The 26916-nt window shown below is 40.5% G+C and overlaps 1 protein-coding gene across 3 annotated transcripts in view; it reads left to right on the forward strand.

Moving 5' to 3' along the window:
• The window catches only part of LOC140481625 (rho guanine nucleotide exchange factor 7-like), a 141276-nt gene that overhangs the window by 107002 nt on the left and 7358 nt on the right, over window positions 1-26916 (forward strand). For 2 of the 3 annotated variants that reach the window (XM_072578112.1, XM_072578114.1), the window contains 2 exons: window positions 3727-3816; window positions 15832-16020. In XM_072578112.1, coding sequence (XP_072434213.1) covers window positions 3727-3816; window positions 15832-16020 — 279 coding nt within the window. The remainder of the gene's footprint in view (window positions 1-3726; window positions 3817-15831; window positions 16021-26916) is intronic. The other variant, XM_072578113.1, reaches the window with a different exon arrangement.

Genomic DNA, 26916 nt, shown 5'->3' on the forward strand with positions numbered 1-26916 from the left:
CAACCTACTGACATCAGTTTTTTTTATTGCTCATAGCCAATTGTAGATGAACAGTTGGAAAGAGACTAGTAAGTTGTTAAGAAAGGAGAGTTACTCAAACTAATGAGAGTCAGATCAGATTGCACCAGTTGTAGGTTATGTTGCTTAAAGTGAACACAGCATTTGTTCATGTGTAATTTGTATAAATATTAAACCTCTGTCATTTTATGGTTGGCAAGCTGTAACAAGTGGTGTATCGCAGGGATTACTGCAGAGGCCTTAACTTTTTACAGTTTATATAAATTACTTGTTTGAAGGAATCAAAATATGTTTGCTAAATTTGCTGATGACACAAAGATAAACAGGAAACTAAGTTGTGAAGTGGACTTAAGGAGGTTGCAAAGGGATGTAGGTTGAGTGTGTTGACAAAGATGTGGCAAATGGAGCAAATTCTTTTAATCAACCTGTTCTGATGTGTTATGACACCAGGAGGAAAATATGGAAGTATCTGTTTTGGTAAGAAGAATGATGTCCGCATCCCAGGAATCAGTAAAAAAGCAGCTTATTATTTAAGGGGAGAGAGAGTCCAAAGCTCTGAGATGCAGAGGGATCTGGATGTTCAGAACTGCCCCTCCCACTTCCCTGATGTGATGCCCATTCTGGGCCTCCCCTACAGCCTACTCCACCCGCAAACTGGAGGACGAACACCTTACCTTCCACCTCAGGAGTCTACAACCACACAGCCTCAACATTGACTTCACCAGTTTCAAAATCTCCCCACCCCCCACCCCATCCCAGATCTAGACCTCAGACACTGCACCACCCTCTTGACCTGACCCACCTGTCCATCTTCCTTCTCATCTGTCCGCTCTGCCCTTCCCATTTGCCTGTCACCATCATCTCCCTCTCTGCATCCACCTATCACCATCCCACCTCCCTTTCCCTCAGCCCCACCCCTCCCTATTTATTTCTCAGCCCCTTTCCCTCTCCCCAGTCCTGATGAAGGATCTTGCCCGAAACGTCAACTTTCCTCAGATGCTGCTTAACCTTCTGTGCTTTTTCCAGCACCACACTTTATCGATTCTGTCTCTCCAGCATCTGCAGTCCTCACTATCTCCTAAGTATATAAATCACAAAAGGTTGGTATGAAATACAGCAAGTAATCAGGAAAATTAATAGAATGTTAGTGTTTATTGTGAGGAGAATCTAGAACAAAAATAGGGAGATTATGCTTCAGTTATATGGGACACTGCCCTGACCACATTTGGAGTGCTGTGTGCAGTATTAATTGTCTTATTTACCAAATGATGTAAATCTGTAGCAAACAGTTCAACGAAAGATTACCAGACTAATACCTGAAATGGACTGATTGTCTCATGAGGAAAGATTGGATAGATTAGACTTGTATCTGCCGAAGTCGAGATGTGATTTGATTGAAACATACAAGATCCAAAGGGGCCTTGTTACGATGGATGTGGAATAGATGTTTACTCTTGTGAGAAAATCTAGAGGAGTAGTCAGCCATTTAGGGCAGAGGAGAAGAATTTTTTTTTTCTCACAGGCGTTTGTGAGTCCTTTGAAGCTTGTTCCTCAAAAAGCAATGGAAGCACAGTCTTTGAAATTTTTATTGGCAGAGGTAGATAGATTCGCAAAAGGAAATGGGTGAAAGAGTAGAGGCAGGCATGTGGAGTAATCAGATCTGTCATGATCTTATTAATGACAGCACAGGCTCAAGGGGCTGACTCAGGTAAAAACAATAACTGCAGATGCTGAAAACCAAATACTGGATTAGTGGTGCTGGAAGAGCACAGCAGTTCAGGCAGCATCCAAGGAGCAGCTGCTCCTTGGATGCTGCCTGAACTGCTGTGCTCTTCAGGCACCACTAATCCAGTCAAGGGGCTGACTGGCTAACTCCTGGATTCTGAGGTAATCTTGTCCTTGAGGCCCACATCCTTTGACATTGTTCCTTTGACCCACAATCTTTGACTCAGATTTAACACTCTCGACCATGAGTCTCAAGGTTGTAGTTCAAGTCTCACTCCAAGGCGAGAGCCAAAAAACAAGGCTTGACACTCTGCTGCAGTGCTGAGGGAGTGTGTCAGTAGAAAAAGATCAGTAGGAGAAATGAAATATCTTTCAATTGAAAGAGCTTACTTCACTTCAATAATGCAGTGTTAAGGTGCAGGTCACAATGTTGCATGGAGTCAGAGAGATGTACAGCATGAAAACAGACCCTTTGGTCGAATTCGTCCATGCTGACCAGATATCCTAAATTATTTGGTCCATGTCCCTCCATGAAACTGAGTCAAGAGCAGGCAATCATAGCATTAGACTCCACCTGGGCCTCATTGCAAGGTATAGTCTTGGAGGAAATGAAACTCATAACCTCAATTTTGTTCTTGACCCTTGGCACCACTGGGGGAAGCAAAGGATATCTACCATTGATGTTCTTAGAGTTTTGTTAAAACAAGGATCTAATTTTCCAATTGGATACAAAATTAGCTTGACAGTGGGAGACAGGAGGTGGTGTTGATGGAGGGTTGATTTTCAGACTGGAGACCTGTGACCAGCAGTGTTCCACAGGGATTGGTATTGGATCCACTTTTGTTTGTCATTTATGTAAGCAATTTGGATGACAAATTTGCAGACAAGATCTCTTTGCAAGATTACAAAGAGATCTTGATCAATTGGGTCAATGGGCTGAGGAGTGACAGATGGAGTTTAATTTGGATAAATGTGAGGTATTGCATTTTGGTAAAACAAACAAGGGCAGGACTTATATAATTAATGGTAGGTCCTGAATAGTGTTATAGAACAGAGAGCTAGGAGGTTCAGGAACATAATTCTTTGAAATATGCATCACAGGTAGACAGGGTGGTGAAGAAGGCAGTTAGATACTTACCTTCATTGCTCAGATCTCTGAGATGTCCCGTTGAGATTGTACAGGTGCTGGTGAGGCCTTTTGGAGTATAGTTTCCAGTTCTGGTCGCCCTGCCAAAAGGAAGGATACTATTAAATTGGAGAGGGTTCAGAAAAGATTTACCAGGATGTTGCCAGAAATGAAGAGCTAAAGTTATAAAAATAGGCTGGATAGGACGGGACTTCTTTCAGTGGAGCATTGGAGATTGAGGAGTGACCTTACAGAGGTTTATAAAATCATGAGGTGTTTAGATAAGGTGGCTAGCAAGGGTCTAAGGAGAAAGTTTTCAAAAGGACATGAGGAGCAACCATTTTCCGCAGAGAGTGGTTTGTATGTGGAATGAACTGCCTCAGGAAGTAGTGGATGCAGGTACATTTAAAATGTAAAAGACATTTGGGCAAATACATAAATAGGAAAGGTTTGGAGGGGTATGGCCATATGCAGGCAAGTAGGACTAATTTAGTTTGGGAACATGGTCGGTATGGCCGACTTGGACTGATGAGTCTGTTTCCATGCTGTATGACTCTATAATCTCAAGCAACAGCCTGATTTTTGGACATGATTTGAGGAAGTATTGGCTAAGCATTTATTTTAAATTTTTAAGATGTTGTTCAGATGAAATGTGAATCATCACAGGCCACTTTTAGTCTGCAAATTATTGATTTGAAAGCATCAGCCTTCTGTGATTGGAAAAATGCTGCAGGGGATGCTGAGTGTTTCTAACATTTTCTGTTTTTATTTCGGACATCCAGTAAAAACAACATTTTGCTTTTGCGTTAACATTTTGTGGCTGTGTGTTGAGGAGGCTTTTTGTTTATATTAATCAGGCACAGCAGCACTTGAAGAGGACACACAGATCTTAAAAGTTATTGAAGCATACTGCACTAGTGCCAAAACCCGTCAAACTCTGAACTCAAGTAAGTGATAAAGCAGCTGTATTCCATAAAATGAGCCTTTATTGGAAAATACTTGAATCAGATTAAAAGGGTTTTGATTTTTTAATCATTGAACATTTTTAACTGTTTTGCAGAAATCACGATATATTATGTTGAAGTTTTCCAAAATATTATAGTTAGTTTAAATGCTCAATTTACATGCTTAAAAATAACTTCAATTCACTTTTCTTCCAGTGAATGCGGAGCAAAAGCAACATCCTTTAAAGGACTAAATCCTTCAAAAATAAAATCAATCAACCCTAGAATTCTTTGATCTCGCCCTGTTGAATTAGATTAAAGTTAAACTTAATTAAGATTTTAAAATCAGATTTGGTGTTGAATGCAGGGTCAATGATAAAGTTTGTGTTGGATTTTGAAGTTTCAGAATGTCATTTTTCTAATTATAAAGGCAGATGTGGGTTGGGTAGAGGAGTGGAAAATGTTCCTCCTAATGAATCTGACTAGATCCTGAGTTTAAAACTCAGTGCACAGCTCAGAACTGTCAGCTCATTAATCTTTTTGCTGTGTGCCTGTCTATTCAATATTTAGCTCTGACTGTGTCAAATGTAATCACCTCTGGCTGAGGATCTGGCGTATGGGTGAAGGATTCACATTTTTGGATCGTTGGAATCTCTTTTGGGGTAGAAGTGACCTGTACAAGAAGGACGGATTGCACCTAAATTGGAAGGGGACTAATATGCTGGAGATTTGTTAGAGATGCTCAGGAAAACTAAACTAGCAAGGCTGGGGGCGGAGGTGGGGGTGGGGGGTGGAGGTGTGGGACCCAGGCCTGTAGAGAGGAAAGAGATGAATCTGAGACTGGTACAGTTGAGAACAGAAGCGACTCGAACAGTCAGGGGAGGCAGGGACAAGGTAGGACTAATAAATTAAACTGCATTTATTTCAATGCAAGGGGCCTAAAAGGGAAGGCAGATGGACTCAGGGCATGGTTCGGAACATGGGACTGGGATATCACAGCAATTACAGAAACGTGGCTCAAGGATGGGCAGGACTGGCAGCTTAATGTTCCAGGATACAAATGCTACAGGAAGGACAGAAAGGGAGGCAAGAGAGGAGGGAAGCGGCGTTTTTGATAAGGGATAGCATTGCAGCTGTGCTGAGGGAAGATATTCCTGCAATTACATCCAGGGAGGTTATTTGGGTGGAACTGAGAAATAAGAAAGGGATGATCACCTTATTGGGATTGTATTATAGACTCCCTAATAGTCAGAGGGAAATTGAGAAACAAACTTGTAAGGAGATCTCAGCTATCTGTAAGAATAATAGGGTGGTTGTGGGAGGGGATTTTAACTTTGCAAACATAGACTGGGACTGCCATAGTATTAAGGGTTTAGGTGGAGAGGAATTTGTTAAGTTGATCAGAAAATGTTCTGATTCAGTATGTGGATGTACCTACTAGAGAAGGTGCAAACCTTGAACTACTCTTGGGAAATAAGACAGGGCAGATGACTGAAGTGTCAGTGGGGGAGCACTTTGGGGCCAGTGACCATAATTCTATTAGATTTAAAATAGTGATGGAAAAGGATAGACCAGATCTAAAAGTTGAAGTTCTAAATTAGAGAAAGCCTACTTTTGACGGTATTAGGCAAGAACTTTCAAAAGCTGATTGGGGGCAGGTAAAGGGACGGCTGGAAAATGGGAAGCCTTCAGAAAGGAGATAACGACAATCCAGAGAAAGTATTTTCCTGTTAGGGTGAAAGGAAAGGCTGGTAGATATTGGAATGCTGGATGACTAAAGAAATTGAGGGTTTGTTTAAGAAAAAGAAGGAAGCATATGTCAGGTATAGACAGGATAGATCGAGTGAATCCTTAGAAGAGTATAAATCAGGAGGGCAAAAAGAGGACATGAGAAGCTTTGGCAAATATAGTTGAGGAGAATCCAAAGAGTTTTTACAAATGCATTAAGGACAAAAGGGTAACTAGGGAGAGAATAGGGCCCCTCAAAGAAGCGCAAGGCGGCCTTTGTGTGGAACCGCAGAAAATAGGGGAGATACTAAACGAGTATTTTTCATCAGTATTTACTGTGAAACAGGATATGGAAGATATAGAATGTAGGGAAATAGATGGTGATATCTTGAAAAATGTCCATATTACAAAGGAGGAAGTGCTGGATTTCTTGAAATGCATAACGGTGGATAAATCAGGTGTACCCTACAACTCTGTGGGAAGCTAGAGATGTGATTGCTGGGCCTCTTGCTGAGATATATGTATCATTGATAGTCACAGGTGAGGTGCCAGAAGACTGGAGGTTGGCTAGCGTGGTGCCACTGTTTAAAAAGGGTGGTAAGGACAAGCCAGGGAACTATAGACCAGTGAGCCTGATGTCAGTGGTGGGCAAGTTGTTGGAGGGAATCCTGAGGGACAGGATGTACATGTATTTGGAAAGGCAAGGACTGATTAGGGATAGTCAACATGGCTTTGTGCATGAGAAATCATGTCTTCCAAACTTGATTGAGTTGTTTGAAGAGCAGATGTCAGAGGTAGTTTCTTTACTCAGAGAGTAGTAAGGGTATAGAATGCTTTGCCTGCAACGGTAGTAGATTCGCCAAGTTTAAGTTCATTTAAGTCGTCATTGGACAGGCATATGGACGTACATGGAATAGTGTAGGTGGGATGGGCTTCAGATTCGTATGACAAGGGGGCGCAACATTGAGGGCCGAAGGGCCTGTACTGCGCTGTAATGTTCTATGTTCTATCAGTAACAAAGAGGATTGATGAGGACAGAGTGGTAGATGTGATCTACATTGTCTTCAGTAAGGCATTCGACAAGATTCCCCATGGGAGACTGGTTATCAAGGTTAGATCTCATGGAATACAGGGAGACCTAGCCATGTGGATACAGAACTGGCTCAAAGGCAGAAGACAGAGGGTGGAGGTTGGTACAATTGCTACGATTAAATGGCATTTGAATGGGTATATGAATAGGAAGGAGAAAGTGAGGACTGCAGATGCTGGAGATCAGAGCTGAAAAATGTGTTGCTGGAAAAGCGCAGCAGGTCAGGCAGCATCAAAGGAGCAGGAGAATCGACATTTCGGGCATAAGCCCTTCTTCAGAAATCATTCCTGAAGAAGGGCTCATGCCCGAAACATCGATTCTCCTGCTCCTTTTATGCTGCCTGACCTGCTGCGCTTTTCCAGCAACACATATGAATAGGAAGGGTTTGGAAGGATATGGGCTGGGTGCTGGCAAGTGGGACTAGTTGGGTTGGGATATCTGGTCGGCATGGACGGGTTGGACCAAAGGGCCTGTTTCCATGCCGTACATTTCTATGACTGTGTGCGGTTCATGTTAAACTCTCACTTATCTTAGTTTGCAGTTGTTCTGTCTAATGTTTGCCCAGATGTACTGGTATTGGACAATATATTAGGGAATTTGATAATATGTAGGACTGATCAATGAATACAATGCTTTGGGGATTTTGGGACCATGTGTTCCTAATATATCATCTCTCTGTGACATGAAACCTAAACGATATAGTGGATGTCCTCAGGACTGAATCGCTTTCTCTGTCCAGTATTCTCCTGAGGGTCATGAGCATAGCTTCAAAAAGATCATTGATTTGTGAGACTGAAAGTCAGATTGCCAATCACCACTGAATAGCAGACAGTCTCACATTTTATACATAAATGCCAGTATTTAATTTGAGTAAAGACTTGACATAAAGAATCACAGAAACATTAATTACATGGGGCTTGCTGGATAACTTCCCAAAATTTGATTTCACTGTAAAGTCAAAATAATTTGTAGTGAAGGGTTGATGCTGATCATTCCGGAACACAAGTTTTAAAACCATGTCACATGTGGTGTAAGGAGCTCTCCAAAGTTGGTCAGTAAAGATGGTCTTTAATTAGGTCATTGCAAAGCTAAATAATAGTGTTTGAGAGCTAAATATTATAGGAACAGATTGTGACCAATCAGCTCCTCCAACAGTTTCTGTCAGTTAGATCCTGGTGTAAATACGATATTGTGGTGACAAGAGACCCAGTTCAAGGAAGATCATAAATGACTGCTCAATATTCCTAGGTAGACGGTGTTTAGGAAAGATGGAAAATAAAGGCAAGGTGGAGAATGGCACTATTGGTTAAGCAGAGCTGGATAATGAGGATATCTCTTTCAAGGGTTCAAGGACAGCTTTCTTGGGGAGAGCTCCAGACTACCTTCCCTTTGTCTGAAGAAGTGCTCCCTGACATCTCACTTTTGTTTGAATTGAGCCAGTTTTACTCTGCTGTGATAAAGATGATATCGATAGTGATGAAGAGATGCCACTATAACCAGTGTTTGAGAAATAAAATTAAATGTCAGGGAATGGCCACACAGTATATTTAGTTATATTTCAGTAATTATGATTAGTACAGTCATCCCTCATTACCCCCCCCCCCCCCCCCCCCCGCCCCACCCCCCACCCCCCAACCAGCGGGGGATATGTTCCAAGACATACCATGGAAGGCCAAAACCGTGAATAGGAGTGAACCCATTCATTTAAATGGGAAATTTACCTTCCTGGCAGCCTCTTGGTTCTGGAAGGTCCCCTATAATATGTTTGGGCCGTGGGTAATTGAAACCGCAGAAAACGATTCTGCAGATACAGAGGTTGCTCCTGTGTTACCTTAGTTACCTTAACATCAAGACCGGATATGAAACTCTTGTTTGTTCCTTGGGTGTTTTGTCACAATCCATGTATTGCAGTGTTTTACTGTTTTGTTTAGTTATGTCAGGAACGGTTAAAGCATTTGGACCAAATTCCCCTTTCCACTAAAGCAGAACTTCCAAACATTCAGTAGGCCCAGTAGTATTCATGGATACAGAAAGAAAAGTTCATATTTCAGTTTGATGTAAAACATCATCAAACATCTTTCTGACAGCATTTCTCTTACTCTCATTGCTCCAACACTTGCCATATATTTCCTATGTAATGCAGACATGTTGATGCAGTATTTGATGTCTCCCTAAGCTTAATACAAAAGCAAAGTAATGCAGATACTAAAGATCTGTAATACAAACAGAAAGTTCTGGAAATACTCAGCGCATCAAATAGTTTGCATGCAGAGAAATTGAGTTAATGCTTTAGGTGACTGACCTTAAATCAGAATGTTTTGCAGGTTTTATGCAGGTGTAGATTTGGGGAAAGGTGGGACAGAACAAATAGGAGGTCTGTGATTTGGTAACAGACAGGATATTTAAATCCAAGGAGAGATACTAATGTAAAGTAAAATTGACCGATAATAAGATAAGAAAAGAAACAAAAGGTGAGTCCAGGGAAGGTGTGAATGGTAAAAAGCAACATCGTTACCAACAGCTGTCTGAAACAACCTTGGCAGAGCTTATGACATGAAAATCATAAATTCATATGCTGAGTCTGGAAGCCTGATATCACAAGTTATGTTGCCAGGACTTAATGATCTGAGTTACAGGCAGAGGTTGGCTAAGCTAGGATGTTTTTCTTTAGGCATAGGAGACCAAGGGGGTCCTTATAGAGGTATATAAGATCAAGAGAGACATGGATAGGATGAATGCACTCAGTGTTTTTCTCAGGGTTGGGGAATCGAGGACTAGAGGGCATCAGTTTAAGGTTAGAGGGGAAAGAATGAAAGGGAACCTGAGAGGCAACTTTTTTACACAGAGTGGTATGCATATTGAATGAGCTGCGAGTGGAAGTGGTTGAGGTGGGTACATTAACAGCATTTGAGAGGCATTTGGACAAATACCTGGTTAGAAAATGTTTAGAAGTATATGGGCCAAGTGCAGAAAATGGAGTTAGTGTAACTGGACGTTTTGTTTGGCATGGACCAGTTTGTCTCCGTGCTGTAGCACTGTATGACTCTTTGACTCTTAAGTGTGTTATTCAATCTTTTTTAACCTCCTTTGGATCATTGTGGGAGGGAAGGTGTGGTTGAAGTGGGAGTGGGACAAAGAATTTATATTAGCATGCCTTTAACAAACTTCCAGACTCAAAAATGAGATCAGCAGTTTTAGGACCCTTTCTTGTCAGACAGCAATGCTGGCTTTTCACACCACCCCTAGACCCACCATTTGATTCTTGTCCCAATACCATCTCCATTGCACCATCATTCCTTCTGTCATTTCATCTCTCCTGACCTCCAGCGTATCACAGACCTTCCCTTATGTCCTCTATTTCCCAATCACTACCACCTTCCCTGCTTCTCTATTTGTTCAAAATTTGCTATATCTATTTGTTACTTCCATTTTCTAATTAAGTTGGGAGGTTACAAACCTGAAGCATTAATCTTTTTCTTTCCCTCCAGATACTGTTTGATCCACTGGGTATTTCCAATAATTTCTGTTTATCTCATCTTATATTAGTGTGCATGTGGTATATTCTACATCCAGTCATGTTTCTCCTGTCTGAGCCAAAACCTGGAGGATAAGATTTACTTTAATTTAGTCGTAATCTCAGATGATTATTTGGTGCCTCATGTTGTTGTTGCAAAACCCTCCACACAGTTATTGATGAAGAATTGAATCCTCTTTAAGAGAATTATCAACCTCTTCTTTGTCTATTGATCAGCAGATAGAACTTTTCAATTTCTGAAAATTTGGGTAGTCTAAAAAGAAATAAGTTGTGTCCAAATATTATTTTAAAATGTACTGTGGGCATCAATGTGGCTAAAAGTCAATTAGTCTCCTGGATGTGATGGACCGTATCCTAGGCCATTAAAGGAAGTAGCTTGAGACATAGTGGATGCATTGTTCGCAATAGATCAAGGATCCTTCGATTCTGGAAAAACATTGGAAATTGGAGAGAGAGTAGGTCACTTGGCCCTTTGATACTACTCTGCCATTCATTATGTTCATGGCTGATTATCCAAATCAACAACCTGTTCCTGTATTTCCCCATATCCAACTCCTTCTTGAAACCATACAATGTTTTCACCTCAAATGCTTTCTGAGCCAGAGAATTGCACAGGCTCACCACTCTTTGGGTGAAGAAATTTCTCCTCATCTTGGTCCTAAATTGCCTACTTTGTATGCTTAGACTGTGACCCCTTGTATTTGGGAAGACCAAAGCTGGTAGCATCATTCCTGCATTTATCCTGTCTCACCGTGTTAGAATTTTATTGCTTTGTATGAGATCCTCCTTCATTCCTCTCAACTCCAGTGAATATAGTCCTAACCAATCCAGTCTCTCCTCATACGTCAGTCCTGCCATCCCAGGAATCAGTCTAGTAAACCCTTCAGCACTCACTTAACAGCAAGAACATCTTTCTTCAGATAAAGAGACCAAGACCGTACACAAGGTTCTCTGTGTAGTCTAACCAAGGCTGTATACAATTGCAACAAGTGATCCCTGTTCTTAGACTCAAATCCTCTCACTATGAAGGACAACCAACCAATTGCCTTCATTGCACTTCACCCCTCTCAGCCTTTCAGATAATATCGTGCCTTCCTGCTTTTGCTACCAAAGTGGATTACCTCACATCTATCCACAAGTGTCATGCATTTCCCTGCTCACTCAGCTTGTCTAAGTCACACGGAAGCATGTCTGTATCCTCCTCACAGTTCACTCTCCCACCCAGTGTGGGACAGTTGGAGAACTGCCAGTGTAACACACATAATCAAGAAGAGAAGAAGAAAAAAAAAACAGGTTACCATAACTCAGTTAACTTGACATTTGTTATTGGGAAAATGTTAAGAGTTTATTATAAAGGATGCATTGACAGAGCATTTAGAGATACATCATATAATCAAGCAGAGTTAACTTGTCAAACCTATTGGAATTCTTTGAGGAGGTAACAAGCAGAATAGATAAATGGGAACAAGTAGACATAATAAATTTGGATGTCGGAAAGGTATTTGCTAGGTGGTTATCATATGCTAGGACTTAATAAGACAAGAGCCAATGGTGTTGAGAATGTTACATTAGCATGGATAGCGAATTGGCTACCTAATAGAAGATAGGGAGTTGGGGTAAGGGAGCATTTTCAGGATGATAAGCTATCAATAATGGACTGGCACAGGGATTGGTGCTGGTGTCATAGTTATATTCAAACTATATGAATAACTTGGATGAGGGAAGTGAATGTACTATTGTCAGGTTGACGGATGACTCAAAAATAAATGGGTAGGCAAATGGTGATGATGATGCAAAGCATCTGAGGAATGATGTTGAAAGGTTGAATGAGTGGGTAAAAACTGGGTGGGTGGAATATAATGTAAGAAGATGTGAGATTATGCTATTTGGTAGGAAGAATAGATTACTTAAGCAGAGAAAGACTACATATTAGAGGGAGACTACAATTAAAGGGAGTCAGGAGGCTGAGTTGAGTATGGTTGTCATTACAAAAGAGATAGTGCTAGAAAAGCTAAAAAGTCTTAAAATTGATAAATCTCCTGGCCCCAATGGGATACATCCTAGAGTTCTGAGAGAGGTGGCTGAGGAAATAGCGGAGGCATTGGTTGAAATCTTTCAAGAGTCACTGGAGTCACGGAAAGTCCCGGATGATTGGAAGATCGCGGTTGTAACCCCATTGTTCAAGAAAGGATCAAGACAAAAGATGGAAAATTATAGGCCACTTAGCCTAATCTCGGTTGTTGGTAAAATTCTAGAATCCATCATTAAGGATGAGATTTCTAAATTCTTAGAAGAGCAGACTCTGATTAGAACAAGTCAACATGGATTTAGTAAGGGGAGGTCATGCCTGACAAACCTGTTGGTATTCTTTGAAGAGGTGACAAGTAGGTTAGACCAGGGAAACCTAGTGGATGTGGTCTATCTAGACTTCCAAAAGGCCTTTGATAAGGTGCCACACGGGAGGCTGCTGAGCAAGGTGAGGGGCCATGGTGTTCGAGGTGAGCTACTGGGATGGATTGAGGATTGGCTGTCTGACAGAAGGCAGAGAGTTGGGATAAAAGGTTCTTTTTCGGAATGACAGCCGGTGATGAGCGGTGTCCTGCAGGGTTCAGTGTTGGGGCCACAGCTGTTCGCATTATACATTAATGATCTGGATGAAGGGACTGGGGGCATTCTAGCGAAGTTTGCCGATGATACAAAGTTAGGTGGACAGGCAGGTAGTACTGAGGAAGTGGGGAGGCTACAGAAGGATCTAGACAGTTTGGGAGAGTGGTCCAGGAAATGGCTGATGGAATTCAATGTGAACAAATGCGAGGTCTTGCACTTTGGCAAAAAGAATAAAAGCACAGACTACTTTCTAAATGGTGAGAAAATTCGTAAAGCCAAAGTACAAAGGGATCTGGGAGTGCTGGTCGAGGATTCTCTAAAGGTCAACATGCAGGTTGAGTCTGTGATTAAGAAAGCGAATGCAATGTTGTCACTTATCTCAAGAGGGTTGGAATATAAAAGCACTATTGTGCTACTGAGACTTTATAAAGCTCTGGTTAGTCCCCATTTGGAGTACTGTGTCCAGTTTTGGTCCCCACACCTCAGGAAGGACATACTGGCATTGGAACGTGTCCAGCGGAGATTCACACAGATGATCCCTGGAATGGTAGGCCTAACAGATGAGGAACGGCTGAGGATCTTGGGATTGTATTCATTGGAGTTTAGAAGATTAAGGGGAGACTTAATAGAGACGTACAAGATAATACATGGCTTGGAAAGGGTGGATGCTAGGAGATTGTTTCCGTTAGGTGAGGAGACTAGGACCCGTGGACACAGCCTTAGAATTAGAGGGGGTAAATTCAGAACAGAAATGCGGAGACATTTCTTCAGCCAGAGAGTGGTGGGCCTGTGGAATTCATTGCCGCAGAGTGCAGTGGAGGCCGGGACGCTAAATGTCTTCAAGGCAGAGATTGATAGATTCTTGTTGTCTCGGGGAATTAAGGGCTACGGGGAGAATGCGGGTAAGTGGAGTTGAAGTGCCCAGCAGCCATGATTGAATGGCGGAGTGGACTCGATGGGCCGAATGGCCTTACTTCCACTCCTATGTCTTATGGTCTTATAAAGTTGCTTCACATCGGGATCTGGGAGTCCTCGTAAGTTAGCTTTTTGAGATTCATGTCTGAGTTCAGGAAATAGAATGTTTCAAAAGGAATGGAATGATAAAAAAGGAAGTCTTGCTAAAAATAAACAAGATACTAATTCAACAATACATAGAATGCAGAGAACAATTTTGAGCCCCCTATCTTACTTTCTCATGTGGAGAGGTTGATTAGGTTAGGCCTATGCTTGCAGGAAGTTAGAAGAATGAGAGGTGACCTTATTGAAACATATAAGATTCTTATGAGACCTGACTGGCTAGATGCAGAGAAGGTGTTTCCCTTTGTGGAAGAGTCTAGGACTAGTCGGCATGATTTCAAAGTACGGAGTTATCCAGTTAGGACAGAGATGAGGAGGAATTTCTTGTCTCAGAAATAAATTAACCAGTGAAATTCTTTCCTGTAGTGGCTGGTTATTTAAGAATATTCAAGGCTGACATGGACAGATTTCTAGTCAAGGAGTATTGGGAAATTACAGAAATTGGAGTTGAGGATGATCAGACCTGTCATGATGTCAGTGAATATCAGAGAGACTGGATGGAACAAATGCCCTACTTCTGCTTAAGGTCTTATAGAACGATGGGGATTAATATGAGAGAGATTCTAAGAGATTTTGGTCAGAGCAAGAGAAACTATTTATACAGCAATTTATGGGACTGGAATTAATGACTGAAATAGAGAGTGTATACAGGTTTGATGGGTGAAGAAGGAGATACAGGAACAGAAGTTACAGGATACTGTTGACATGGAGGTTAACCACCAATGGACTGAATGGTCTGTTTCCATCTTGTAAGTTCTATGTACTGTCATGATTCTGGCTGTGGAGATCAGTGATCCTTGACCCTTCCCATCCTTAGACCTTGGCCTTTGACATAATCCACACTCAGCCCTAGCCACTCCTTCGAATCAGTACACCCTCTGACCTTGGCCCTTGGCCCTTGGCTCCTCCTTGATGCTCTGCACCTTCTGTACTTAACCCTGAGTTCTCCTCACCCTCCATCCTTAGCCCTTCATGCTCTCAACCATCTGGCTGTGCTTATTCAGAAAGTCTAACCTGTATCCCTTTGGCCTTCCAGCCTCTGCTAACACTGTGCAACCCTCACTGAAGTTTTCAATTTTATTCCTTTCCCTTCCTGCAGCAATCATCTTGTCTTTTAAAAGTCAAGGGAAAAATCAACTAATTAGTCCAAACGGGTTGTGAAACTTTTGATTTATCCTGAAGCGCTGATGATAACCAGAAGGTTTTCTTTCTTCAGTGAACACAGTTTTATTAAATCAGGTTTTGCAGTGATCTGAGCCGTTACTGACAATCTGAATAACAATCGCTTTTCTTCAATTTCATGAATTAATTCCACTCACCCTATCCGACAGTTTCGGTACTAACTCAGAGCTTCAGTTTCAATCAGTGATCTGACTGCTCTGAGTCATCTTCCTTTTATATCCTTTACTCTTTTCATAATGTTTTACCTGGCCCTTTGTGTTGAAGTTGTGAAGCATCCAAACCAGTGGTGGGATGTAACTGGGCCTTGAGCAGTCACCTGATCTATATTGGGGTATAGTGTAATTTTGTGATATCACAATCCCAGCACGAATTGGAGAATGGCTATCCATATTGAACCTTTGACCTGAGATCCCACGGTTGTGACTTCTTGCTCGGGACAGGGAGGGGGTTGGGTGGTGGGGGGGGCTTTTGTGAGCGATGAGTAAATTGGTCTATAATCTGCTATTAATGCTTTGTCAGTTTATCAAAATGTTTTAAGCATTTCATGATCCCAGACTGGGAGAAGCTTCTGAAACTAACCCTGCTGTAGAATTTGGATTGAGAACCTTTGTCGCTGGCCTAACAGTTTTTTTTCTCTCCTTCTTGTCTTCACTCCACCTTTGCTTTAATTTCACCTTTTGCATTTGTTACTTTCTTTCTCCTTTTTCCTGAACCCAACCACCAACCCCTCCAATTCCTGCCCTGGCAACTGCACCCATCACCATCTGCTCCCGTCACCCATCTACCCCATCCACTTCAGCATGGCAAGGCACTGATTTGATGCATAATCATGTTTTGAGTGACGATGACCTATCAAGCCTGGACTCCCCAGCTCGTCGCAGCAGCCTCTCCCGCTTGGAGCCTGCTGATCTGTCTGAAGACTCTGATTATGACAGTATCTGGCTGGCCCACAGTTACCGAATGGGATCAGCAACTCGTAAAAGCTGTTGTTCGTATATCTCGCACCAGAACTAAGGAAACATCCAGTTTTTAAAAATTGCTTGTTGTATTAATTCATTGTCTGGTGATGTTTCCTGCAGTGCTGTGTCCTTATGTTAATGTGTCAAAGCAAGGTATTTTATAACTTGTGTGTAAGGCTGTTCCATTTACCTCTCACTCTCTTCCTCTCCTTCCTTTGGTGGTGAGTAAGGTAACACACAAGCAATTCTCTACAAGCTGAATTATCTGACTTCAGTTGGAAGTGTCAATAGAGGGAGTAGAGCTACACTTGGCCTCAGCTCCCTGAGGCAGGGAGAGAAACATCAACCAGGATTATTGCTCCTGATTGATGCCCAGTGGCCCAAATGTTGCATAAAATATTGCAGTTTTGAAATTGTAATTTGAACATTCTTGTGCAATAGTTTGTTCAGTTTATTGTTTTATATCCTGCCTTTTGTTGATGGTAGTTAATGTCTCATTGAACAATATTTTGACTGTAATTGGGCTTACTGTTTGATTAATGAAATTACAGACCTAGTGTAGGCACGTCTATCGTAGGTGATGGCAACAACAAGTGCTGGAGTTCACAGCAGATCAGACAGCATCCATGGAGAGCGAACAAGCCAACGTTTCGAGTCTAGATGACTCTTTTCCCGAGCTGATGAAGAGTCATCCAGACTCAAAATGTTAGCTTGCTGCCTGTCCATGGATGCTGTCTGACCTGCTGTGATCTCCAGCATTTGTTGTTTTCGGTACAAACTCCAGCATCTGCAGTAATTTGTTCCTATCTATTGTAGGTTGACATCATGTTGACACCTGTTCGAACATTTTCCCCACCAAAAGTTAAAATGAAATCTCTTCTGTATCGATACTGAAATTTGTTGACAGTACACAGAAACCTTCAGTAGAATGTTGCATTACAATGCACTGTGAGTGTTCAATCTTAAACCTTTGACTTGGTTAGCTGGCTTCATGACACCACTAGCTGGGGATTAAGAGGCATGGGTCGACATGAGATGTCTGTTGATCAGAATCTGTTTGGGATTTGCTGAACCCAGAATTAGAATTCCTGATGTGTGGGAGTTATCCCGTTGTGCAGAAAGTCAGACGAGTACTCTATGGTAAACATTCTTCTGCTGATTTGCAGAAACTGACTGTAAAACTGAAGGATTGGTTGAAGGAGTTATGTCAGTAACATCCTAAACATTTCAAATATGACCCCACCAATTTGTATATTTCATAGTAAGAGAGCACAAGTCACAGCATTTCAAGCAGACATAGGGATTGAAGGTGAAAATCTCTGGTAATGAAGGTAACCTGCTGCTTATTATCTTTCTTAGAGTTTACCTTACAGAGTTTAAGTCAGTTAAAACTGGAGAGAGAGACTAGGCAGAAGTGGATCAATGTTTTTTTTTTAATGGTAGCACCTCGGACAATAATTACTGTCTGGATTTTGAAACATTTCAAAAGTACTAGGAGTTCCAGTGTGACAATGCTAGTGAATCTGTTGTAAAATAATCATCACAACAGCAGTCAGCGGTCCAAGGTAAACTGTGCCTTGTACTTGACTAAAAGCTAAAAGTGAAACATCCTACTCTTTCAAAAACACAATGTATATCAAATGATTTCATTTTATCACACACCATAACACTGATAGTGTTGAATTCAAAGTTACCCTTCTTGTTCCATGGTTTTGGCTCTCAACACTGCTGTTCATTCAGTTTCCACTGAATAGTCACAATGTGAAGCCCATTTGGATTTATCCAGATATGAAAATGTCAGGAGGGTGAACTGCAGCAATGGCAGAAGGGATGTAGCAACTGCTCTTTTTCTTTTATTCAGATGCAGCTGTTTAATGCGATTATTGTTGGGTTATTCTTTAGAGATAAATGTTGCATGCTTTCCTGTGCAAGAGCTTGAGATAGATGAGTTGAACTAAGACTGTGTCATAGTTGTGCCCCAAATTGGAGGGAGTGAACTTATCGACTGATGCGGGATATTTAGGACCTGATATTACACCTTCTGGGGGGGATGCAACTTGTAATATATGGCATTCTAGGAATTACAAATGTAGCTGTTATTCGGAGAGGTGAGGTGCAATTGTTTTTGTCTCATGAAAATTAGACATTGCCTGTTTTTATTTCTCCAATGTAGTGACATTGCTATCTGAGAAATCGTGTGGTTCAAACTGAACGTTCCTACAGTTATCTCAGTAAACCCTAATTGGGGGATTGGTTTTATTGTTATTGAATGCAGTTTTTCTTTTGAGAAGTTGGAAGAAATTATTGATTGTGTAGAAAGGTTTTTCTGATTAACATAACTAACATTTCTGCCTTAGAACACTTTAAGTATCAGCATCAGTAATTTCGCATTTTTGCACAAGTGCTATTTGGTCCATCATGTCTCTGAAAGAGTTGTTCAGTTAGTCCCTACTCCCTGTGCTTTCCCCATAGCCCTACAACCATATTTTCCCTTGAATATGTTCACTTGGATTTGCTAATTTGGTCACTCTAGCAAGTTGTAACAATAAGCTTATTCAAAATGTTAAGTGCTAGTTCTATTCTTGCTCGTGTTGGTGCAATAGCTGAAAAATTTAACAAAACCCTACATAACTCACAAAATTTGTAACTTGTTATTTTACTTTTTTAGGATGTAAATTGTCCTTTAATTCATGAAATGCTGCTGATTGATTCATGGTGGAGTGATGCTGCCTGTTGTTTGTTCATATAAAACCATTTATATTTATCTTTGATGTTGATTTAAAATGTGAGGAATCTCACTCTGCTTCACTGCACTCTGATGTTATGTCCTGATTTGAGATTTAAATTATCTTTAAAATATTGGGTTAATTTCAATAATTTCCTGCACTAACAGTAAATTAGCAAAATTATATGGAGGAACCTGTCCAGTTCTGGATGTGTGTTTCCACTTTGTAGGCTCCTTTCTGGGATTGTCCATTCGTAAAGTTCACTGATGGACCTATAGCCATGTTGTCATGTAGAACCACTTCATATCAAAGCTACACTTGCTGTGTAAATACATCTCATTATAAGAATGCTTCAAAATGAGCGTTAGTCAAAATTTGACACTGAGCCGAAGAATGAGGTATTTGGAATAGTTACCAAAAGCTTAGTCAAAAGGGTAGGTTTTAAGGAGCTTGGGGTTGAGGTGCAGCCACAAGTCGTGGAGTGTTTAAAATCAGAATACACCCGAGGCTAGAGTTGGAGGATTTGAGATTTAAGAGGATTGGAGAGCCCGGGGAGGGGTAAGATCTGAGTGGGAATGGATGCCATGTCGGTCAGTGAGCACAGGTGACAGTGGCTGAACAGGACTTTGTGCAAATTTAAAAATATGGGCAGCAGAGTTTTGAATGAGATCAAATTTGTGGAGAATGGAAAATGGGAGTTAGATTGGCGGATCAAAATTAATGCCCTTTTTTATTTTTGAAATGCCTTCCCTCTCCTTGTTGCAAATATTGAAATGATTGGCTTTAAAATATGAGTAATAGTGGCTGATGCAAAATTGCTTCTTATTCCGTTTCTAGTTTGCAAGGCATCAAGGTTAACATGTGACATTTCTTTAATCTTTCTGGTGACTCATATGCCTTGATTTCTTGTAATCGGTACCAATTTGCTTCCATTACTTTGTATGCTTCAAAAGCTGCTTTGTATCTTTTGTGTGTAGCTAAAGACTCTGATCAAAGCAATTTATGAAGAAAAAAAGTTGCATTTGAATAATGCATTGCATATCTCTCATTTGGATAACTTTTATACTGTGCTAAGCAAATGGAACAAGACTGAAATACCATTAATTTAGAGTACAGTGTTTATGAAAGTAAAAAGGGAAATCATTAAGCTTATTTTATATGTAGTTTCTGTTTAATGTTAAATCAGAGACTGGTGATTCGGGCAATTTGATAAAAAAAAGTATTGTCGTGACACCAAAGTTGAATTTTGAGATGGATCTGATTTCTTTAATACACATGTATGTATATACCTTTATCAAAGGACTTGTATCAAGGCAGCCACACAGCAACTTATTATTTATCAACAGTGCCCAGGCTTATTAGGAAATAGTTTTGCAGCACTTTCATTTATGCAGAGTGCTTGACAAATGGTTCCTTATTTATTGTGTTTCAATGATATTGTGTGGTATTTTTATAAAGTTGATACGAAGTAGTTAATCGGAACACTGTTTCACAATGAAAGCCACTGTTTTTTGAAGGATAGAATCAGTGCAGCCAATGCTGATAAACTGCTCACTATTTGCTGTGTGTTGTTGACGTTTCAACAGTCACTGTGTACAGCTCTCCAGCAATGTACTTGCTTTACTTCTGTATCGACTAGAATTGTTAGACTATTTTCTTGTGGCTCTTGGCATGTAATTAATTCTCTGGCACATGCAACAAGTTTGAAAACCTCATCTGTGTGGAAAGACTGACTCAACATCTCTGTCTTTTTGGGATTTTTTGGAATCATACACAGATCAGAGCGAGCAAGAGTTTTTTTCTCAAGGAGTTTTTTTTCCCCTCAGGTAGGTTAGTAAATCATTTGATTTTTATTTAACAATAATCCAACAGATTTTATGTGATACCTATTTGATCTCAGCCCAAAAATAACCTGAGATTTAGTGAATCTGTTTCACACCTTGCCGTTAGGTTAGGAATTTCAAGTCATGATTTCTGATTACTGGTCCAGCGAGGGAAACGCTACGTAAATGCAACTACTTTCCAAATTAGAGCATGGTATAGGATGCATTGTTACCAGCTGAACAATGCTATGGCACAGGCTGACCTTTGTCTGGTTTCCTGACCTTCTGTCCCATCGTACACTGTTCTGTCAGGGACCCCTACTTACATTCTAACCTTGAAAAACATTCAAGTTTTCTAATCCAGATGCCATTAATATACAGTGGTTAGAAATGCAATCAAAGACAGTGTTATTGAGTGAGATGGGGATTCTGATACAATGCTGTTTCCTTTTAGGAATGTCCAACATCTGAGAGTTTCTGGGCTAAACATGTTAAACTTTAAATCCAAGATCCCTGTACATTTTGAGATCTTGTCACTATTGGTTCCTGGTTTTCTGAATTGTTCCATAAAGGGGGCCATAATGCTCTTTTAGGGATGAATATGCTCTTCTATGATATCTCTGATTTATCCACACCAAGGCAATGCCACCAAAACAACTGATTTTAAACCTCTAGCTCCAGAAAATTCAAAGTGAACAACCAAGGAACGATGCAATGTTTAGTTAAAAAGCAGTTGGTTGCCCAGACTTATTTGATAAGTCTCACGTGAATGTGACCACAGAGCTGTAGTTTGTTTGCCCTGATTTACTGGATTTTAAAGTATAATTACCATTGTTTTGTATGAATCATTCATTTGATGTAATTAAAAGTGATTGCTGCTCAATTATCCAATTTTTTTATATTGAAGAATTGAGCCTTGCCATTGTATTTAAATGGTGACAATCCAAGGTCAGTGACTGGACTAATCATACCAGCAGAGTATAATAGCAAGATTCTCTTCCAACTAGTACTGAGAATTTTCCAGTTGTTATTAGCTAAAGCAAAATTAAAAATAAAGTGAATTCAAAAATGGTTTATTACTGTGGGTTAGGAAAAACCTGGTAGCATGAGGTCATATTGGATATCTTGTCTTGTTGCACAAGGCGATTTTCTGCCAAACACATGTTGTATGCTCAATAGCCTCTGTACTGTATAATTTGTGTCAGTGATTGGTGATATTTTTGGTGAAAACAGCTTTAAAGGTAAATGCCTTTAAGTGAACAAACTGTATATTTGAGTGCTGCATATGTACAGTCTGTGTATTGCTGCCTCCTGTGGTTTAAATATATCACACCCAAGTGTTAGTTTTATAAATAATTTCACTTCAGCTGTAAAATACGGTTTAAATAAAAAAGAAATGCCTTTATAAGAGCATTGGTTTCTTTGTAAGTCAAGTTTTGTCAACCTGAAATTCATTGATGTTTTGGTCTGACAAACAGGCATTGCTGGTAAAAACGCTCTGAATAAAAAACAGACCATTCAGCCCAGCAAGTCTCTGTTGGAGTTTTTCCTCCCAAAAGCCACTATATCATTTAACACTTTTTAAAGTTTATCTCAATCGCTGCGTCTCTTAGAGTCAATCATTGTAATGGGAGCAAGTCTGTTCTGGTTGTGAGATGCAAGTCTTGTTCTCGGTTGATGAGTGTCATGCTGCATTGAATTCACTTCACCCTCTCTTGGCCCCATTAGTTTAAGTTCAAAATATTAGTTGTCATATATCTATGTGATGTGGCACGGTTCTGCATTTACAATCCACATCCTTCAGACAGATCCTCAAATGGACAAATAAAAAAGAAAAGATTGTTTTTGAAAGACGAAGCCAAATATCAGATTGATTCCTTGAATTTCTTGCTATTGTGGGAAAATAAGCAACAGTATTGTTCCTTGGAAATTCTGAGTTAACGTTTCATTCAAGAATTTCACAATTTCAAGTAGGTTTCTCTTCCAGGAACAAGTTTCCATGTTTTGTGGGGATTTTGAGTATCAAACCATGAAAATTGAAGTCATAAACAAAATTTGTCACTCTCACTTCTGCCTGTAATTACAGGCTAGGTACACCCATCAGAGCAATTGTAATCGAGAGCGATTTTATGCTGCTCATGTACTGAGATTCCATTTAAAGAGGTAGGGGCAACTTTATTCTTGCCAGATAAAGCAGTTTATTTTGTGTTCTAACTGATCTTCCATGCACTTGTTAGGCAGTCGATTAGATATTTAACTAGATTGTGTAACTTATGTTCTAGACGGTTTAAATTTTTTATTAATAAGTTGAGAGGTCAACATTAGTAATGACAAACCTCAATTCCAGTTGAGGCTTCAGTCATGTGGGGGAAGTAATGTAGGTCCATGAAGATTGAGCTGATGAGTTAGGGTATGGTGCAAAAAGTGGACAGACTAAGCTGAGTTTTGGATGAACCCTATTTTAGGATGCATGTTGAATTAGTCAGGATTGAAGGGAGCAAGGGTATGGATGAAACTTTCAGCAGCAAATGAACTGAAGTATGAGCCAAAATCGGGTGATTCATCGCTGTACACTGATGGCTCGATTATGTGATTGGCAGCTTATCTTGCAGTCAGAGATGACATCAAGAATAGAAACGATCTTAGATGTTTTAGACAGTTGAACTTGCCATCAAAATTTAAGCCCCTGGGATAAATGAGATGGAGGCAGCAAGGATTTGGCATTAGCTGAGTGACAGGAAACAAAGTGTATGCACCACCATAGGAGGATCGTTAATAACTCAGGGAAGAAGCCTAAGTCTGATGGGCAACTGTTGGAACCAGGGTTTTGTCACCCAAATCAACAGAACATACATGAAACATTGCTTCAACTCGTCTAAACATAGCTGAAAGTTTTGTTGGTCTTACAGGACATGAGGTAGACATGGTGGTGTTTTTCTAACTAATAGTCTTAATTTTGTGTTTAGATTAATGTCCCTCAATTTGAGGCAGTAATAATCACGAAGTTGTCCACATTCAATGTGTTACTGTATCTGGTGTCCACTCAAATAGAGAGAACTGGGAATTAAGTTCCCATTAATTGTTCCTCCACAAGGTGTATTGTGTAGTCAGTACAGCTAGAGTCATTAGCAATAAGAGATTTGCATTCAACCTCCAATTATTTGCACATTAATTTCTGTGAATGAACCAGTGGGATTCCTAAGCCTTCTTCATTCAACTGCAATTGTGTCTTTAGATGGAAAGCTTATTCATAATTACTTCTGAGCAGTCTCTTTGACTCTGACATTTCTGTTACAAGGTGGAGTCATTTTCTCACTGCATGACATTTAAAAATTGTGGATTTTTAATGCTTTTTCATTAAATTGGAGAGTAACATAGAGTTGCAGGAGAAATACCAATATCAGAACAAAATTGTTGTGATGCTTATATCTCTGTCAACTGTATCAATGTTTTTACTTCACTTCTTATGCAGAGATTTATCCGTTGTTTTGTATTTCCTCCATTTTACTGTTTGTTTTTCTTTCCAAGAGAAATTTTCAATCTGATTGGTTGATTAGTCTCTCTTTTGTCTGCCCATACTGTTGGATGTAGCAAGCAGCAAAGTCAAACTGATGTTGAGATTGGGAAAAGCAGGACTGTCGAGCTCACTGCCGTTTTGTGGGCAGCTTTGCTCCATTTCAGTGGCACGTCTTTATGCTGACTACACAAGTCAGGCTAATAACCTCCTTTGTGTAATTTCAGTAAAATAAGTGTTCCAACATCAGAGAGTTTGGCTGCTATTTTCTTAGGCATGATGTTTAAATTGATCAGAGATGGTCATACGTGGAACAGTTCACCTCCAGAAGGGAGAAGGTATGGAGAGAGAAATTACTGCAGACGCTGGAATCTGTACTGAGCTCTGATTAGATTAGATTAGATTAGATTAGATTAGATTCCCTACAGTGTGGAAACAGGCCCGTCGGCCCAACCGGTCCACACCGATCCTCCGAAGAGTAACCCACCCAGACCCATTTCCCTAATGCACTGAAGAGTCACCTGGACTCAGAACGTTAGTTTGCTGTCTCTCCAAAGATGCTGTTGTGTCCTGACCTGTTGTGGTCTGCAGCATATTTTATTTTCAGAAGACACTGCTTTACAACTATGTGACCTCCTAAGTCAGAGTTTCATTTCTCCCTCTTTCATTCTCACTAAATTCAGGTAAAACTGACTTCATTTGAGTTGGAGATGAATTTGCTCATGTGAACCCATCTGTCTTTGGACCATTTGCTGTGGGGATAATATTTGCCCCAACTTATACAGAGTTCAGCGAGTTTCCCATTGGGAATCCCCCTCTACCGTCCCTTGTTGAAAGAGCTAATGCAGCACAGGGAGGATGCCAAGCTTCTGTTTTTCTTGTATTTGTTCATGGGATGTGGACATCATTGGCTAGGCCAGCATTTGTTGCTCGTACCTAATTGCTCAGAGGGCAGGTATGAATCAGCTACATTGCTGAGGTGCGAACAGCAGATTTTCTTCTTTAAAACACATTCGCAAACGACAGTCAATTGTGGTTACATGGTTGCCGCTAGGCTAGCCTTTTTCTTGCAAATTTTATTGAATTCAAATTTCTCTATCTTCAGTGGTGATTTGAACTCAAGTCCCCAGAACATTAACCTAGAGACCGTGATTGCATGATTGCCACTACACCACTGCCTCCTCTCTGACAGCACCAGAGGCACATGGCTCCTCCTACTGGTATCCTCAACACTAGATTATCTCGATGTCCGTTTGAGCTGGTGTGTGCCATTGCTCCAAGGGTCAGGGAGGCAGCTCCTGGAGTCCAGGGCCCTCCTCTGCAGTTTTGGCTGATGAGCCGACCTGTGGTCCAATGACTATCGTAAAGATATGAGCGAAACCCATTAGTGACTTATTGGTCATCTCCTTCAGCTACTTGGAACAGTTTATATTCTATCAGTATCATCAAGCTGTAGTCTGTAGGTTTGTGACTCTGTTGTCTGTCTCATAAATGTACCTTTGAAAGAAACTACATAAAGGTGACCTTGGAGGAAGGTGAGAGCAGCATCCTACTCCTGGAAGATAAATTCATGCAACACTTAAACAGGACATCCGCTAATTTGCACCATTCTCCCCAAATCTTCATTCTTTGTTTTTATAAAACCCTCAGCTGCACCTTCTTCATACTCCAGGCTAAAGAGTTAACCTAGAAACGTGCCCCCTCCCTCCCTCCCAGCATCAATGTAAAAGATCCTGTGGCACCATTCTTTTGAAAAAAAGAGCAATAATCGTCTTCTAGTAGTCCCACCTGACTAAGAACAGTTTACTGTTCATGGGAACTCAGCAGGTCTGACAGTATCTGTTCAGAGAGAAACAGGATTAACAGAATTGAGTCCACTATGGCTCTTTTTTAGGAAAGTTAACTCTGCCCACCGATGCCGTCAGGCCTGCTAAGTTTCTCAAGCATTTTGATTTTATTTCAGATTTCCAGAATCTGGAATATTTTGCCTTTTAATTGCTATTTATGGAATTTTATTGTACACAGCCTCACGACCTTGCATTTTGCCCCTTACAACTGAAATTACATTCCGACAGTTTCGTGTTAGTTGTTTGGGAATCTTTAACTTGTGAATATTGCCATATAAATGCAATTTTTTGGTATTGTCAAGGTTCCAAATAAACGTAAGCAATTTGTTAGAAATCTTTTTTAAAAAATTATTCGAAGAATCAGAAAGTCACAAAAATATTAACATTACTAAACAAAACAGTCATCAAAACATGGGACCCTTTTCAGAATCTCTCATGGATCAGTCTCCAGTCCATTCCCACTAACATAAATTATTCTCAGCTTCACTGCAATGTGTTCAAATATTTAACATTGGTGCACATTTTTAGCAATATCAAAATGTCATCTAATGTATTTACACTTAAATGAGGCAGCTCCATTAAAGGCAGAACATTGGTGTTTCTGAATAGGCTGACGTTTCTCTTCACACTCCAGTATGATCACCGTAGCTGGTGGTTGAACTGCTCTGTTGAAGCTTTATAGCTTTACAGGCAATGGAATAATGGTAGAGGTAATGTTTACAGACACATGCTGGCACCGGCCAACATGCATGATGCAAACACATGGATCAGCACGTACTTTCCTGTTAAAAACACTTGCAAAAGCATAAGAATTGGAACAGAAACATGCAGATTGCAATGCATAAACACACATGAACCAGCACTTATACAGAGCAGATTGACACACACTCTTATGTGCCCACATAAATGCACACAGTCAAATGCTTACAGGTCCAGACAGAGAGCAACAAGCACAAACACACAGAACGTTAGTAATTTATATCAAAGTCATACCCTTGTATTGCCTAAACTTTCT

This window comes from Chiloscyllium punctatum, chromosome 9, assembly GCF_047496795.1.
Source record: "Chiloscyllium punctatum isolate Juve2018m chromosome 9, sChiPun1.3, whole genome shotgun sequence".
Taxonomy (NCBI): domain Eukaryota; kingdom Metazoa; phylum Chordata; class Chondrichthyes; order Orectolobiformes; family Hemiscylliidae; genus Chiloscyllium; species Chiloscyllium punctatum.